This window comes from Diabrotica undecimpunctata, chromosome 1, assembly GCF_040954645.1.
Source record: "Diabrotica undecimpunctata isolate CICGRU chromosome 1, icDiaUnde3, whole genome shotgun sequence".
Classification (NCBI taxonomy): Eukaryota; Metazoa; Arthropoda; class Insecta; order Coleoptera; family Chrysomelidae; genus Diabrotica; species Diabrotica undecimpunctata.
Window position 1 is genome coordinate 112,439,597 of NC_092803.1, and position 14,582 is coordinate 112,454,178.

The 14,582-nt window shown below is 30.6% G+C and overlaps 1 protein-coding gene across 2 annotated transcripts in view; it reads left to right on the plus strand.

Annotated features, from left to right (window-relative positions):
• The window catches only part of LOC140452616 (monocarboxylate transporter 14-like), a 165,795-nt gene that overhangs the window by 7,790 nt on the left and 143,423 nt on the right, over positions 1-14,582 (plus strand). Inside the window, exon 1 of one of the 2 annotated variants that reach the window (XM_072546937.1) lies at positions 12,557-12,685. The exons of the other annotated variant lie outside the window; for it this stretch is intronic. Within the exon in view, the coding sequence (XP_072403038.1) occupies positions 12,605-12,685 (81 nt within the window). The 5' untranslated portion in view covers positions 12,557-12,604. Of the gene's footprint in view, positions 1-12,556; positions 12,686-14,582 lie in introns of those variants that run through there. 2 annotated transcript variants of the gene reach the window in all.

Sequence of the window (14,582 nt, forward strand, 5' to 3'; positions counted from 1 at the left end):
GGCAAATTAACATATTAAATTTTCTGGCGGTTATATGAAATTGGTACAGCATACGTTGTAAATCATTTTCACTTTAAAAGAGTAGTATTGCGTCGTCTGCACAGCAGATTATTTTAATTTGTTTTTCTTCCATTTGGTATCTTTTTTAGTTCTTATTTTTTATTATTTCATCCATAATCAGGTTGAATAATAGAGGACTCAGGTAATATTCCTGTCTTATTCCATTGTCACCTTCAATAGGGTCGGTTAGTTCTTCTTCTACTTTTACTTTTATTGTGTTGTTTTGGTATATATTTTCGATCGTTTTGATTTTTCCTAGAGGTATCTCTCTTGCGTACAATAAGGGGATAACGTTTTTTTAATTTGTGTATCTTCTGCATATCATTATTTCTTTTGTGTATTAAAAATTAAATTTTGGTTATTATTTCTTAAGATTCTCTTAACGTGTTTATTAATTGTCTTGTTTTATGTGTATCAAGATATGTGTGTCATGATAGATTGTAATGCATATTTCATTTAATGTAATTAAAGTGCTCTTTGCGTTTGCCTATTACTTTCTCACTTCCTTAGCAATAGGTCTTTTTTTCCTCATCAATAACCTTATCCTCGCTCGATACAGCTATTTTAACCCTCTATAGCCCCGTGTGTACTTAAGGTAACAAAGGAGTTTTTGATGCAGAAAACTTTTTTAAAACAATTTCCGACTCTAGTATGCCCTCTGTTAATTTCAGGCAATATTTGGTTATACATTTTAATACACTCTATGAACCTATGACGAAACCTATATGGAAATGTTTAACAGTATGTCAAATGGACATGACTGCCTTATTAGTTTGTATTTTCGATCGTGATTTATTGTTATAAATTGTGTACAATTTATATAAAAATACATACAGAGGCATTATATCAGCATTTAGATATTGATTGCCGTTGACATTTGTTTATTTTATTTTGTTGTTTCAGTACTGTGATAAAAAACAGGTATGTTGCTTTGAATCCACACTTTACCATATTATTTTAAATTATTTCTTTAAGATGGATACAAAAACGTTCTACGGGAAAAGCAGTAAATATCCGAGGAATCCAAAGACTCTGACTTTAATAGTGATAATAAGAAAGTAATAATAAATTTTCCAGGTACCCAGATATTAATCGATCCAGAATCAAATAAAATGGAAAATGAAGACGATTTGTACGAAGCAAATTTAGACCAGGATACCAATTTAGATTTAGACTAAGATGAAGATGAGGGCGATACCGATAAAACTGAAAAACACACTGAACAAAATGTGCTCAAAAGGTCAAAAATGATCGTAAAAAACATTCAGTGGAAGAGTGGTTCTCGAACAGTATTTCCAATTCCAGAATGGAAAGGTAACTTACCAACATGCAAATTATTAGAACCGGAATCCCCTCTACATTATTTTAAAAAGATGATATCTACCAATATGCTGGAAAACATAGTAGAACAAAGTAATTTGTATGCACTGCAAAAGAATATAAATAAACCATTGAATATGACACTAGCAGAATTAAACCAATTTATTGGATCTGTTCTACTGATGTCAATATATGGCTTGCCAAGGACAAGATCATTTTGGCAGAAGGAAACACGTATTGCTCAAATAGTCGATACTATATCTAGGAATCGCTGGGAAGAAATAAAAACTAAAACGCATTTCAATAATAACGAAAATATGGTCAACAATAATGATAAGTTATACAAAATTAGACCATTCATCAACGGTCTATTTTAAAATTTTCAAAGTATTCCAATGAGTGAAAAATTGTGTATTGATGAACAAATGATACCATTCAAAGAGGCACATTCTTTAAAACAATATATGAAGAACAAACCCAAAAAATGGGGATACAAGGCATTTGTTTTGTATGATAGCAATGGTATTGTTTATAACTGGGAATTATATATAGGAACTGTTGAACATCCTCTTCATTTACCTAATGTAGGCACCAGCGGTAATGTAGTAATAAGATTGTGTGAGATAGTCGAACCAAACAAATACTATAAAGTATATTTTGACAACTGGTTCAATAGCATTTAGTTGCAGATTGAAATGGAAAAACGTGGACTGCAATGTTTGGGAACTGTTCTTCCAAACAGATTGCCTTATTGCCATTTTTCTGATGACAAGAATATGAAAAAACAGGGCAGAGGTACTGTAGAAGAAAAGCACGCTACAGTAGATGGCATAAGACAAACAGCGTTAAAGTGGTACGATAATAAACCGGTTCATTTGCTTAGTACATTTGTTGGTTCTAAGCCTACTTCGTTAGTCAAGAGGTGGGATAAGAAACAAAAATCAAGAATTATTGTATGCTGTCCAAATTCAGTACAATTTTATAATAAATTTATTGGAGGTGTCGATCTTATGGATTCACTAATTGCTCTTTACCGAACAGACATAAGATCTAAAAAGTGGTATCTAAAAATATTTTTTCACCTTCTGGATTTAGCTGTTGTTAACAGCTAGTTGTTGCATCGTCGTGATTGCGATTACTTTGAAATTAAAAAGAAAAACCAGTACGCTACATAAGTCCCACTTATGTAGCGTACTGTTAGCAAGCAATGATCAGATCAAAAACAAAGGACGTCCCAGGCTCAGTGAAATTGAGAACGAAATTGTAAAAAAACAGAGGAGAGGATCTACTGCTATTGTACTACCAAAGGAAGTTAGGCTTGACCAAACCTTCCACTGGCCAGTAATTTCTGAAAAAAAGGAAAGATGCAAAAAAACAGGATGCTGTAATACTTCTAAAGTAATGTGCGATAAATGTAAAGTTGCTTTATGTTTTACAACTAACTACAAATATTTGTTTTTTTGAATGACATAATAAATAAGTATATAACTTAATTCGTTAGTTTTTGCTAAACACTCCCAAAACTCTCCCCAAACGAAATTTAAAAAATCTAAAAAAATTACTAGTTGTTGTAAATGGATATTTGAGCACATATACAAATTAAAACATTTTATAAACAAACAAGTTTACAAAAAAGTCGGGCAATAGAGGGCTAAGATATATATATTTCACTATATGCTCTATCATTTGGTTTTCATTTATAATTTGCACCTATGACGAAATTTATAATATCTAAGATCTGGTGCTTTCATATGAAACTGGAATAAAACACTTGTTAGATAATATTTATTCGTTTTGAGTACACTTTTCTTAGAACCTAGTATATAAAAAAAGAAATATTTGTCTGTCAACAAATTTCTTTTTAAAAGTACGAGGCACTATTCTCATGCTGTGAGCTTTGCTGCTCTGTTACTTTTATAACGCTTAAGCTATTTTTAATTTATTGTCAATATTTTTGAGGTGTGTTATCTTAAATGATCATTTTTAAGGTTGGTACGTTTGATTAAATGAAATTGACATTAATTTGATAGTTTCCATTTTATGAGTGCTGATGGTATATTACTAGCATCTGTTGGTACTATATATCAATTTCAACATGTGGAAGTGAGAGCACTCTCTTGTTAGTAATTTCAGCGTAAATTTTGACGAAACCAGAAATAACCCATATTATTCTCCCCGTGTGATCTTAGTATTTCCGTTGATTAAATAGTATAGGGTATCCAATATCAATATCTAATGTTGATTTTTAAATGCACACTTTAGATACTCTGTTTTTGTTTACCTTATTTTTAGACCTTTTTAATTCAATTTACCTCAATCATTAATTCAATTATCTCTCCTTATCTCTAACTAACACCACATCGTTAGCATACATAAGGCACCAAGGGATATCTCCTTAACATGTTTTCGTTAATTTTTCCAACACTAATTAGAAGAGATAAGGGATTAGCACTGACCCCTGATGCAATACTATTCTCAAATGAAATTTATTAGTCTTACCCTCACTTGTTCTAACATTAGTTTTCCATTACTTGCCTTATGATAAAAATTGCATCCGTTGTTGATATGCCTTGCATGAATTTAAACTGATTTCCTAATATTTCTGTTTCTTCCTCTATCCTACTATCAATTATTCTCTCCCACAGTTTCATGGTGTGACAGAGTAGTTTTAGGGCTCTATAGTTTGTACAGAGTTTAACATCTACTTTGTTTTTGTATACAGGTACTAAAATGCTACTTCTCCATTCATCCGGTATTCGCCTTACTTTCAAAATTCTATTAAATAGTCCTGTTAGCCAACTTGTTCCTGATTTTCCTAATGCTGATCATATATATCCAGGGATGTCATCAGGACCTATGCCTTTTCTTTTTTCATCTTATGTAGCTCTTGAATTACTTCCGCGGTCGTCATTTTCGGCACCATTGCTATTACTGTCTCTGTTGCCTCTATAGATGCTTTCTCAAACTCTTAGTTTAATTGGTCGTTAAAGAACTCCTTGTAGCTATTTTTTAGATCCTTTCCTTGCATAAATAGTTTAATGTATTTATCTCGTATACATTTAATCTGATTAAAATCTTTGGTTTTCTTTGCTCCACTTTTAACAATTTTGTATATGTTTTTTTCTTAGTACTCAGTTCATTGTACAGCTTTTCATGCGCTGCTACCTTAGATTGTGCTACCGCACATTTGCTTCCTCTTTATCTATTTGATACTTTTGATAATCTTATTCTGATATTTTTTCTTGTCCCTCCTTATATAATCTTTTCTTGTCTTTTATATTGTCTTAAACATCGTCTGACTATCTATATTTACCAATTTTTAAGTCAATTTTCTGAGATTTTTTCAAGTATTTTAGTTACACCCTCTTTAATAATTTTTGACACATTTCTCCAAATTTCATTATGACCTTTTTCCATATTCCAACACATTATTTTTTTATTTCTGTTCTAAATTGAACTGCTTTGTCGCTTGTTAACGTCAATTAATCGTTTTTATGACTCTCCTCGATATTTTGGTTTTATTTCATATTTTACTTGTATATCTAGTACCAGCACTTTATGCTGTTGGCTTACAGTTTCACTAATTATTACTTTAGAGTCTTTACATAAGGGATTGGCTTACGATCCATATTTGGAATTGATTTTGTCTGCTTTTAAATTGGATAAGTTGGCTTTCTCTTTTCTAAAAGCATGTACTAACAGTGGACTAGGTATGGCCACTGTTAGTACATGCTACTGCTAATTCCAGCATATTATCTGCCATATTATTTGCTGCTAATAGCATTCTAATATTTCATCTATAGATTAAATCCGTATAACAAATAGATATTTTTCACTTTCTCGGAGTAATAATATTCTAACATACAAAATCCTATTAAATTGCCAAAACCTTCCTCGCATATTTTATTCACTTATAAGGGACAGCAGCAATATTAGTACCATAATAAGGGTATAGTCCTGGACTGGCTAATCGTTGGATAATAGGAAGCATGAGTGTAGCAGTTTTAATGTTTTCGGGACTGCTACCTGGTATGGGGGAGCAGAGATATCAGTACCAAGTTATTGCATATATGAATTGTTGCTTGAACTTTATTATTATTAAACAGCACTATATAAACAGCACTATATTCTATAACACAAGAAACACTGTTATAAAACAGTCGAATAATATACAGATTCTCAAATCAAATATTCAAAAAATTAAAGAACAGCTTACTAAAATAGAAATCGCCTATTTAAAATGCAATCCATTAATGGCCCAAAGTACCAAGCACTTCTAGCATATGGTAATGATATTGATCTCATAAGAAACTCTCTCCCGTCTGCGACATCTTCAACAAAGTGAAGAGAACACGAAAAATGTTTTACTTAAAATCAACAAAATGAAAAACAAATACAAGCGAATCAACAGAAGAGAGCAATTCAATCTAGATTGTGAATAAAACAAGTGATGTATTTATCTAAGGGGACGTCATAGAATTTTTGGAGAAATTTTCTCTAATTTAATATGTCGTAAGCGGCATTTCGATTGACAAATACTACCCCTAATACCTGATATCTTTCGTACCCGTTGTTGATTTTTGCAACAACGGGTACGTTATTACATACTTTATAAGTATTACGAATAAAAATAAATAAGCAAGAAGAATGTAAGTGTACTATATTTAAACCAAGTGACAGAAAAAAGAATATTATACATACATGTACTTCTAAATTAAAAATTATATGCCTGACAACGCAAGATACAAAAAACAATGATTTAACATTGAAAACAATGATAGCTTGCACAAGCGACAAAGTATTTAAAACGATAAGGCCGAACATATTATATCTAATTGTAATAGATATGTTGGCTAAAATTATACCATAAGACACCGAAATATTATATCTATGTGTTTATGTGTATCTAAAGTATAGTATTATATTGAATTCCCTACATTAAAAAGTCGAAATATTTAAATTAGACAGTAAAAAATTATAATTTTAAGATTAATTTATAAATTATTATAATTTAAATTTTACTGCTTGATGAAACAAATATTGTAAGTCATACACTATAGCAATCGAAACATCGGAAAGTACATTTATAATATAATAAATATTTCAGTGCCAATGTATTAAAAAAAATTCTAGTACATAAAAATGGACACTTGCCTATTCAAAGTTTATAATAGACACTAATTTCAGTTTATCTATAATTAAAGCAAGTAATATAAATTATAATTATTAAAATATTTAACTACATTAACCAAGTACGTATTTGTGAAATTTCTCGATGACTAAATTGATTGATATTTAAATAAATTTGAAGTTCCAAAACGTACCTGCTGTAAAATTTAAAAATCTACGACTAATCAAATTATTGGCAACATCGGAGGAGTTTAGTTGGGTACGCAAAGAAATGTATACGGATCCCAAAAGTGTTTTAACCTATTACAGAGTCCACTTAATCCGACGTGTTGGTCGGAGTCCACATAAAGCGCTACCCAGATAATGATATACACGGTGTATATTCGCCTGGAGTTAGTATAATACCGTTTTAGTACGGAGCTCTCATTAACCGCTAGATCTATATATATATATATATATATATATATATATATATATATATATATATATATATATATATATATATATTATATATATATATATATATATATATATATATATATATATATATATATATATATTTATATCGAGAAAAGGAGTACGACCGTCAATCCAAAATAAACTAAGGTACACTCGAAGGGTGGTGGGTTTTTCGGTCAAAGTGGAGAAATAAAAGACAAAGAAGGTGGCTACTTCATCTATTTATTGAAGACGTTTCGCTTTCTGCTCAGAAAGCATCATCAGTTCATCTAAAAAGAACAATATGAAACCAAACATCCATAGAGAAGTTACAACAAAAGTTAAAATAAATTATTCCTTCCTTAACTAAGATTTATCAACTTATATTTTATTAATATTTGTCAATATCACTTTTACATAATTCAGTAATTGTTCTTTTTGATGAACTTGTTTGATAAAATTAAACTGAAATTGATTCATAGAATCTTTTTCATTACGGTCCTAAATGTTTGAACCTTTGGACTGTGGAAGTTGTATTAGTCTTCACCTGTTAGCTGGCTAACTAGTGACGTCATAATATTATAATATATGATATTTTGGATTGACTTCGCATGCTTTGTTCCTTGTTGACAGATCAATCACTGTTGGGGTGAGTGGTGATTTTAACCACCTTTTCCTTTCATTGTTTGGTTTTTTAACGACAAGCTATCAACCAAATTTATCACATTTTTTGAATATACCGCCTTATATATAGAGGTTGGTAGGTGCCTTGCTGTTTATGTCACTTTGACCTCAAGGCCACTTCTCTTCACGTGTTTGCGTGGGTGTTAAACCTGTAAATTCATTTATCGGCGAGACTCAGTAAGCTTAAGACTGGTAACTTCATTTTATCTTATTACTATTAATCTTAAATAACTTATAATGTTACCTAAAGTTAAAATTAAAATCTAATTTATTAAATAAATTTGTTGGAAGTGCATTCGTATGATCTTTTTAGTTCTTTACACTTTAAAATAAACCTTAATGTTTTTTACTTAAGTTTTTATAATAACTTTTTTATACATGTATTTTTATCACATGTTCTTTTGCTGTGCTAATTTTGTTAAATTGCAAACTATACCTAGTTTCAATTAATTATTTTATACAACGTTAACTCTGAATGTCCAGTTTCGTAAGTTTTTTCATATTTTTAACATCATTGACTGCTACATGTCTTTGTAAGGTAACACACTTTTGTTGTAACTTCTCTATGGATGTTTGGTTTCATATTGTTCTTTTTAGATGAACTGATGATGCTTTCTGAGCAGAAAGCGAAACGTCTTCAATAAATAGATGAAGTAGCCACCTTCTTTGTCTTTTATTTCTCCACTTTGACCGAAAAACCCACCACTCTTCGAGTGTACCTTAGTATATTTATATATATATATATATATATATATATATATATATATATATATATATATATATATATATATATATATATATATATCCTGCTCCCCCTCTTAACCGATTCTTCTCTTTTTGTAATGCCTATCTGTTTCTGATGTTGGCAACCATTATAACAATATGTACTTTGCACACTGCTGCTCTCAAAATATTTGTGGTTGTTTTGTTAAACCACGTACGTAGATTTTTCAGCCAGGAAGTCTTTTATCTTCCTGGTCCTCGCTTTCCTTCTACTTTTCCTTAGCCCATTACATTTTTTAAATCTCTGGTTTTACAGCTTTTTACAAATCTCGATATTTGCACAAATGGAATGAGTTGAATGCCATTTCCAAATCTATAAACTCTACGTCGACTCTTCTTCTGGAAGGTAGTGTTTTTTTCTATTGTTTGTTTTATCGTAAATAGATCTTACATACTTCTTGTCCGAAAGCGATCTTTCTTTCAAAATATTTCAGTTTCTTAATTAGACTTTGTTCATATATTTTAGCTTCTTTTCTAAATGATTTAAGCACTTTATAAAATAATTTCTAGTTTTACTTACTATGAATTTAAGCTATTCTCTAAATTGCTTCTATTACTTTTCCTTTATCATTTGTACTTTTTCTCTTACTAATTTTCTTTGTTTTATATCCCACATTTTTGCCGTTTACTCTTCTTAACTTTTATTTCTTATTTAATTTCTCGTGCCCACGAAGCTGTTTGTGTTCTGTTGTTAGTTGTTTTGCTGGTGCCACACATCATGAATTAATTAGCTAAATTATGAGAATTAATTTTAATGTATCCCATATTTTGTTCTATTGTTTTAGCGTTTTGTTATTATCGTCGATTTTTTCGTCGATTTATATATCATAATCGTCGTATCAATTACAATAAGGCTATGAATTAGAAAATATTTTATTTTTCTTTTTCTATGATCGATTTGTACCATTTCTCTTCCATGAAAAATTGTATGTTTTTTTCTCTTCGGTTTAAATCCTTAAGATTGGGTGTAAATTAATATATATAACCGTTATCCACTTCCTTCTAATTTCTTTCTGTTATCGCAAAGATATCCAATTTTATACTTTCAAATTATGTTATTAATAATTTATTTTCTTTTCCATTAATACTTTTGTGTGGGTTTTTCTTTTGTTTTTAGTATATACGAGTATTCATTTTTCTTTTTGTCGCCTGGTCTTTAGTGATTGTTTGGTGATTTATTTAATTTATTAGATTTTGAAGTCGTAGTGCTATTTTGTTTCCTTAATATTTCCTGTTTTATACTCCATTTGCATTCACCGTTTCCAATTTTCAACTTTCGCTATTGTTCCGTTTTTTTTCTTATCTCGCGTCTGATTTGTTTTTAAATTTCTCTGTATTTATTTGGAAGATCATCCTGTATATACATTTCATCGTCCGGTCTTCTTCTTATTTTGTTATTATTTTGCATACTCTTATATTTTTCACGTTTCACTCGGTTTCTCTGCTAATTTTATTGCATTTTCAATTTCCACATTTACTTTCAGGTCGTTAATGTCGTTCAGCTGATATTTTCTTGTAGCGTTTTAATATTATTTTCTAATAATTAATTCTATAATTATCTAATTGGAATTAACCACATTTTCAGTTGAAAACGTTTACGTTTATTTTGACGTTTCGATTTCCACTTCGGATATTGTTCTATTTTGAGTATTTAAGGAGCCATTTCGGAAATGAAAATCGAAACGTCAGAGTAAAAGCATTTTCAACTGAAATTGTCGTTGATTCCAATTAAAGACAGTAAATACTACTTTCAGGACATTTTTTAGACAATTTTCCAAGGCGTTCATTTGGTCTTTTGTTTGTTTGTATCAATTTTTTCCACGTTTTCCAATTTTAATCCACGTTTTACTACATTGGTCACTCGTTTTTCCCTCTACATATGTTCTACTCTTTTCTTCAATTAATTATATTTTCTTTTAGCTAAAATTTTTATTCATTACTTTTTATTTTTCGTTCTTAGTTCATTAATTTCTTTACGAAACTCCTTTTGCTCTTTTCTTGTTTTATTAGCTTTTGTTGATATTTTATTTGTTGTATCATTAATTTTGCTCATCATATTCATTATCATTTCTATATTTTCTTTCATTTTTGTGTTAGATCTAGGTTGTGTTCTGACCATTTTATTACTCCTTTTAAAGCCTGTTTTGTCACTAGTTTCATCTTTTCTATAATTTTTCCTCTTCTTTAGGCCACGTTCATTATTCTCCATAATTTTTATTAATCCTTTGGCCAGTCGACCCTTCGGACGTAAGGCTCTTATCTTTATGATTTCTACGATTGGAACCAAGACTATTAAACTGATTATATTCGAGTAAGTAATTAATTAATTAATATTATTTATTTAACTTACTCTTAGGGGGTTTATAATTTTTTCACATTTACTACTTTTATGTAACTGCTGATCACTTTTGGATACCATTTTGGATCACTGATATTAGAAAACAGAAATCGCACCTTCTTTGCCGATAAATGCAGAACTTTACGATATAAAAACCTAAAGACTGAAGCATGCAAAATTCAATGCAATTAATGAATTTCTTTAAGTTTCTTTTAAAATATTTAAATTACACTTTGAAATGAATCTTCTTCTTCTAGTACCTTCCCTCTCGGAGAGTGGATATCCTTAAAATGAATATAGACTGAATAAACATTTCTTTACAATTTTCTTTCATTGCCTCCAGTGTACCTTCTTCTTTTTCCTTCTTGATTTAAGGCAAATTAACTGTTTTATATTTAGACATCGGTTCCCTCTATACTTAGGTAATCGAGCCATCTCTTTCGTGTGCGGCCCAAGTTCCAATGCGCGATAGGATACTACCTGATGATTTATCACGAACAATTTCCTCTTCATTCTTCCATTCTGTTAGTGTTCATTCCACACATTTTTCATTTTTAATACCCAGTTCTTGCTTCTTTTAATATATAAATATATGCTTCATATTTTGTTTAAATGTGGACCTTTCGTTACGATTAAAGTAGTATTTTTTATTTCGATAGCTTCTCTGAACATCCGTGAATAGTAGTACAATTCTACTTAATTTTCATAAGCACCTATTTTTCCTGAAACTAAATTTAGTGGTTCTACAGCGGATAAATTTTCTCATTAACAACTTAAGCGTATGTGGTAACTTTTTATAAAGAACAAAGATTTTTTTTTATCTCTGGCTAATCTTAGACTTTCTTGTGTCGTTTTCTAGCTTCTATTATTGTATCTAACCTTAAGGTAGACTCTTAATGAGGCTCTTTCATGGAGACTTAAGCTGCAGACTGTGTAGCAGAGAACCTGAAACAGTCGACCATATCCTGGATGACTGCTAGGCACCAGCTCGTAGGCGGCAAACACTTTTTAAAAACACATGAGCTACGTGCTTCGGAGGGCACGTAAAGCCATCGATCTCCCTGGGTTAATCTGAAACGACACTAGCTACTTGAAGCGGGGTTAAAGATGTAACTGCACGGTTCCAGACTTCTGGAATGGGTATCATAAATAAATAGATGATGTATAACAAGCCAATTGGCTGCAGTTCGATGAGTTTATAGCAGGCAGCTTCCGAAAAATATCATCTTTGTCTTGAAGATGAAATGATTCACGTTGGGTTTCAGGAAGATTTTGTTGTTTACATAATGCAACCAAAAAAAGGCGGTTTAGCGTCTAACTGTATGACTTTTTCAAATGTTTCAATGAAACAATTTGCAATAATTGTAAACTAGACTTGAATGTGGTATCTATATAGGCCTCTCTTTCGTGCTCGACTTTTAAAGTATAACCAGTTCTTTCGATTCTGTAGTTCCCATGATAAAAAATGTTTTGTTTTGTATAAGTTACACCTTTTGTGGATTACAATTAAATTTATTTATTTTTGTCTGGTATAAATGACTAATTTTATTGTACATTTACTTTGGAATAAAAGTAAGGACATTTTCCACATTATTGTTGTTATCTCTTAATCATCTTCGCGTCTCTCAGAATATACGTGCACAGTAGACATTCCTCGAACGAACGAGAAGCGAATGCCAAAGATAGAGAAATGTGCGTAGGGGTTTGCTAAAGAGAGATGCACGAAAACATTCGCATGCGGAACGAGTTTGAAAATATGGCCCCTGTTGTGTGCATGTACCACTTAAAGGCGCTGTTCTTGAGACCAGTTATAAAATAGCGGTTGATCGGTCCTCTGACGTTGTGACTAACATGTGTTTAGTTTTGTTCTCTTTCGTTCTAAGGCCTATTCTTGTTGCAATTTCTTCACTAATAGTGAATGAACCCCAAAAGGTATGTACCGTCTGGCAATTCTGCCGGTTTCGTAGACAAATTCTATTAATAAATAATTTAAATATATTATTTCAGTGGCATCTCTGCTGCATATTTGTCATTATTACTTGAGTAAATAAAATACCAGGTAGGTGTTAGATACTGATATGTCGTTATTGCTATCGTTTTGACCGATTTTAACTGAAAAGCCGGTTTCAAAAATTAAAAAATGACATTAATTCAAAAATAAACTTACAAATTTGACACTACATATTGATAACCTGACGGCAAAAACGTGTGTTACCAACATTTAAAAATGGGCGTTTCTCAGACCATTTTATATGTATGTTGCAACCTTATTGCATGTAGCAACACCCAAAACATTCTTCCGATTAGTTTTTTACGAACTAAATGTTATTTAATACATTATTTTGTCTACATATTAGTATATTGTTTTATTTTTGTCCCTTAGATGGACATAGAAGAATTGTTAAAACTTTGTACAATGACATCGACTGCATTAATATATAGGTAGATAAATAATATAATACCAACGAATATAGACGCATATGCGTTAATAATAACTAACAATATTTTATAAATCCGTAACATTATAGATTTAAAACATTAATACGATTTTACTATATTTATTATTGCATTAGATAAATGTAGATTATGATATTAAATATACAAATTTATCAATTATTGGAGTAGGCGGGAAAATAAATACAGGTTAAGATTAAACGAAATGTTTTTCTATTCGTCTTCTTTCCATGTTACAGATATTCCTGTGAACAATTTACAGCTATTTTTATTTTACAACTTATTTTCTACATAAATTTTATTAATCATAATAATCTCAAATGGCCTTAATCTTACCATATTATAATTATTATAATATGCTTTCGATGTTACCGTAATAGTATTATGCTTTCTCGTTTATAATTTTTACGTCCAAAAGAAATATTTTCGACAATGTATTTAATTTTATTTCAATATTTATCGACTGAGGGTTGTGTTACAGGTAGTCTTTTGAATGGTCTAGGTCTAGGTATTTTTCTGGGTCTATAGTTTATGATATTTTACCATTATCCGTAAAAGGGACGCCGGGCTGTTCTTAACGTGATAGGAGTGATCTCAGAGCTTTTTACCGTTGCGTCAGCCAGTTGCTAATATTTTTCTTTTCTGATTAAATAGTTTCTTTTATTACATTTATAACAGCATGATGAACAGGTATTAATGTACTCCAGGAAAATAAGCAAAATTTAAACGTATTTAAGACGTCTTAATAGTTTCAATTTAGTGTGAAAACGCAACTAAAAATCGTTATTCACTTATTTTACTCAAGAGAGATACCTATAGAAATAATAAAAACGATTGAAAATATCTATCAGAACAACACTTTAAAAGTAGAAAAGGAACATACTGACCAATTTGAAGCAGGCAATGGGATAAGACAAGTCGAATCTCAGAGTCCTCAATTGTTCAACCTGATCATGGACGAAATAATAAAAAGAGTAAGAACTAAAAAAGGATATAGTGAAGATGATTTACAATGTATACTGCACCAATTTAATATAACCGCCAGAAAATTTAACATGTTAATTTCCCCGTAAAAGCCACAATGCATGGTTATAACAGCAAATCTACTAAGATGTAAATTAGAGATGAAGGTTCAGATAATAGAACAACTAATGGAGTTTAAATATCTAGACATCACACTATCTACGGAAAGTTCGAAACAGAAGTGAAAGATCAAGTGAATAGGGTAGGTTGCAAACAATATGGAGAAATAAAAATATCGGGAAAGAAATGAAAGGCAGAATTTACAAAATAGTCATCAGACCCATAATGACATATCTTGCAAAAATACTATACAGACAGGACAAAAATAATGACAGAAACAGCAAAGATGAAA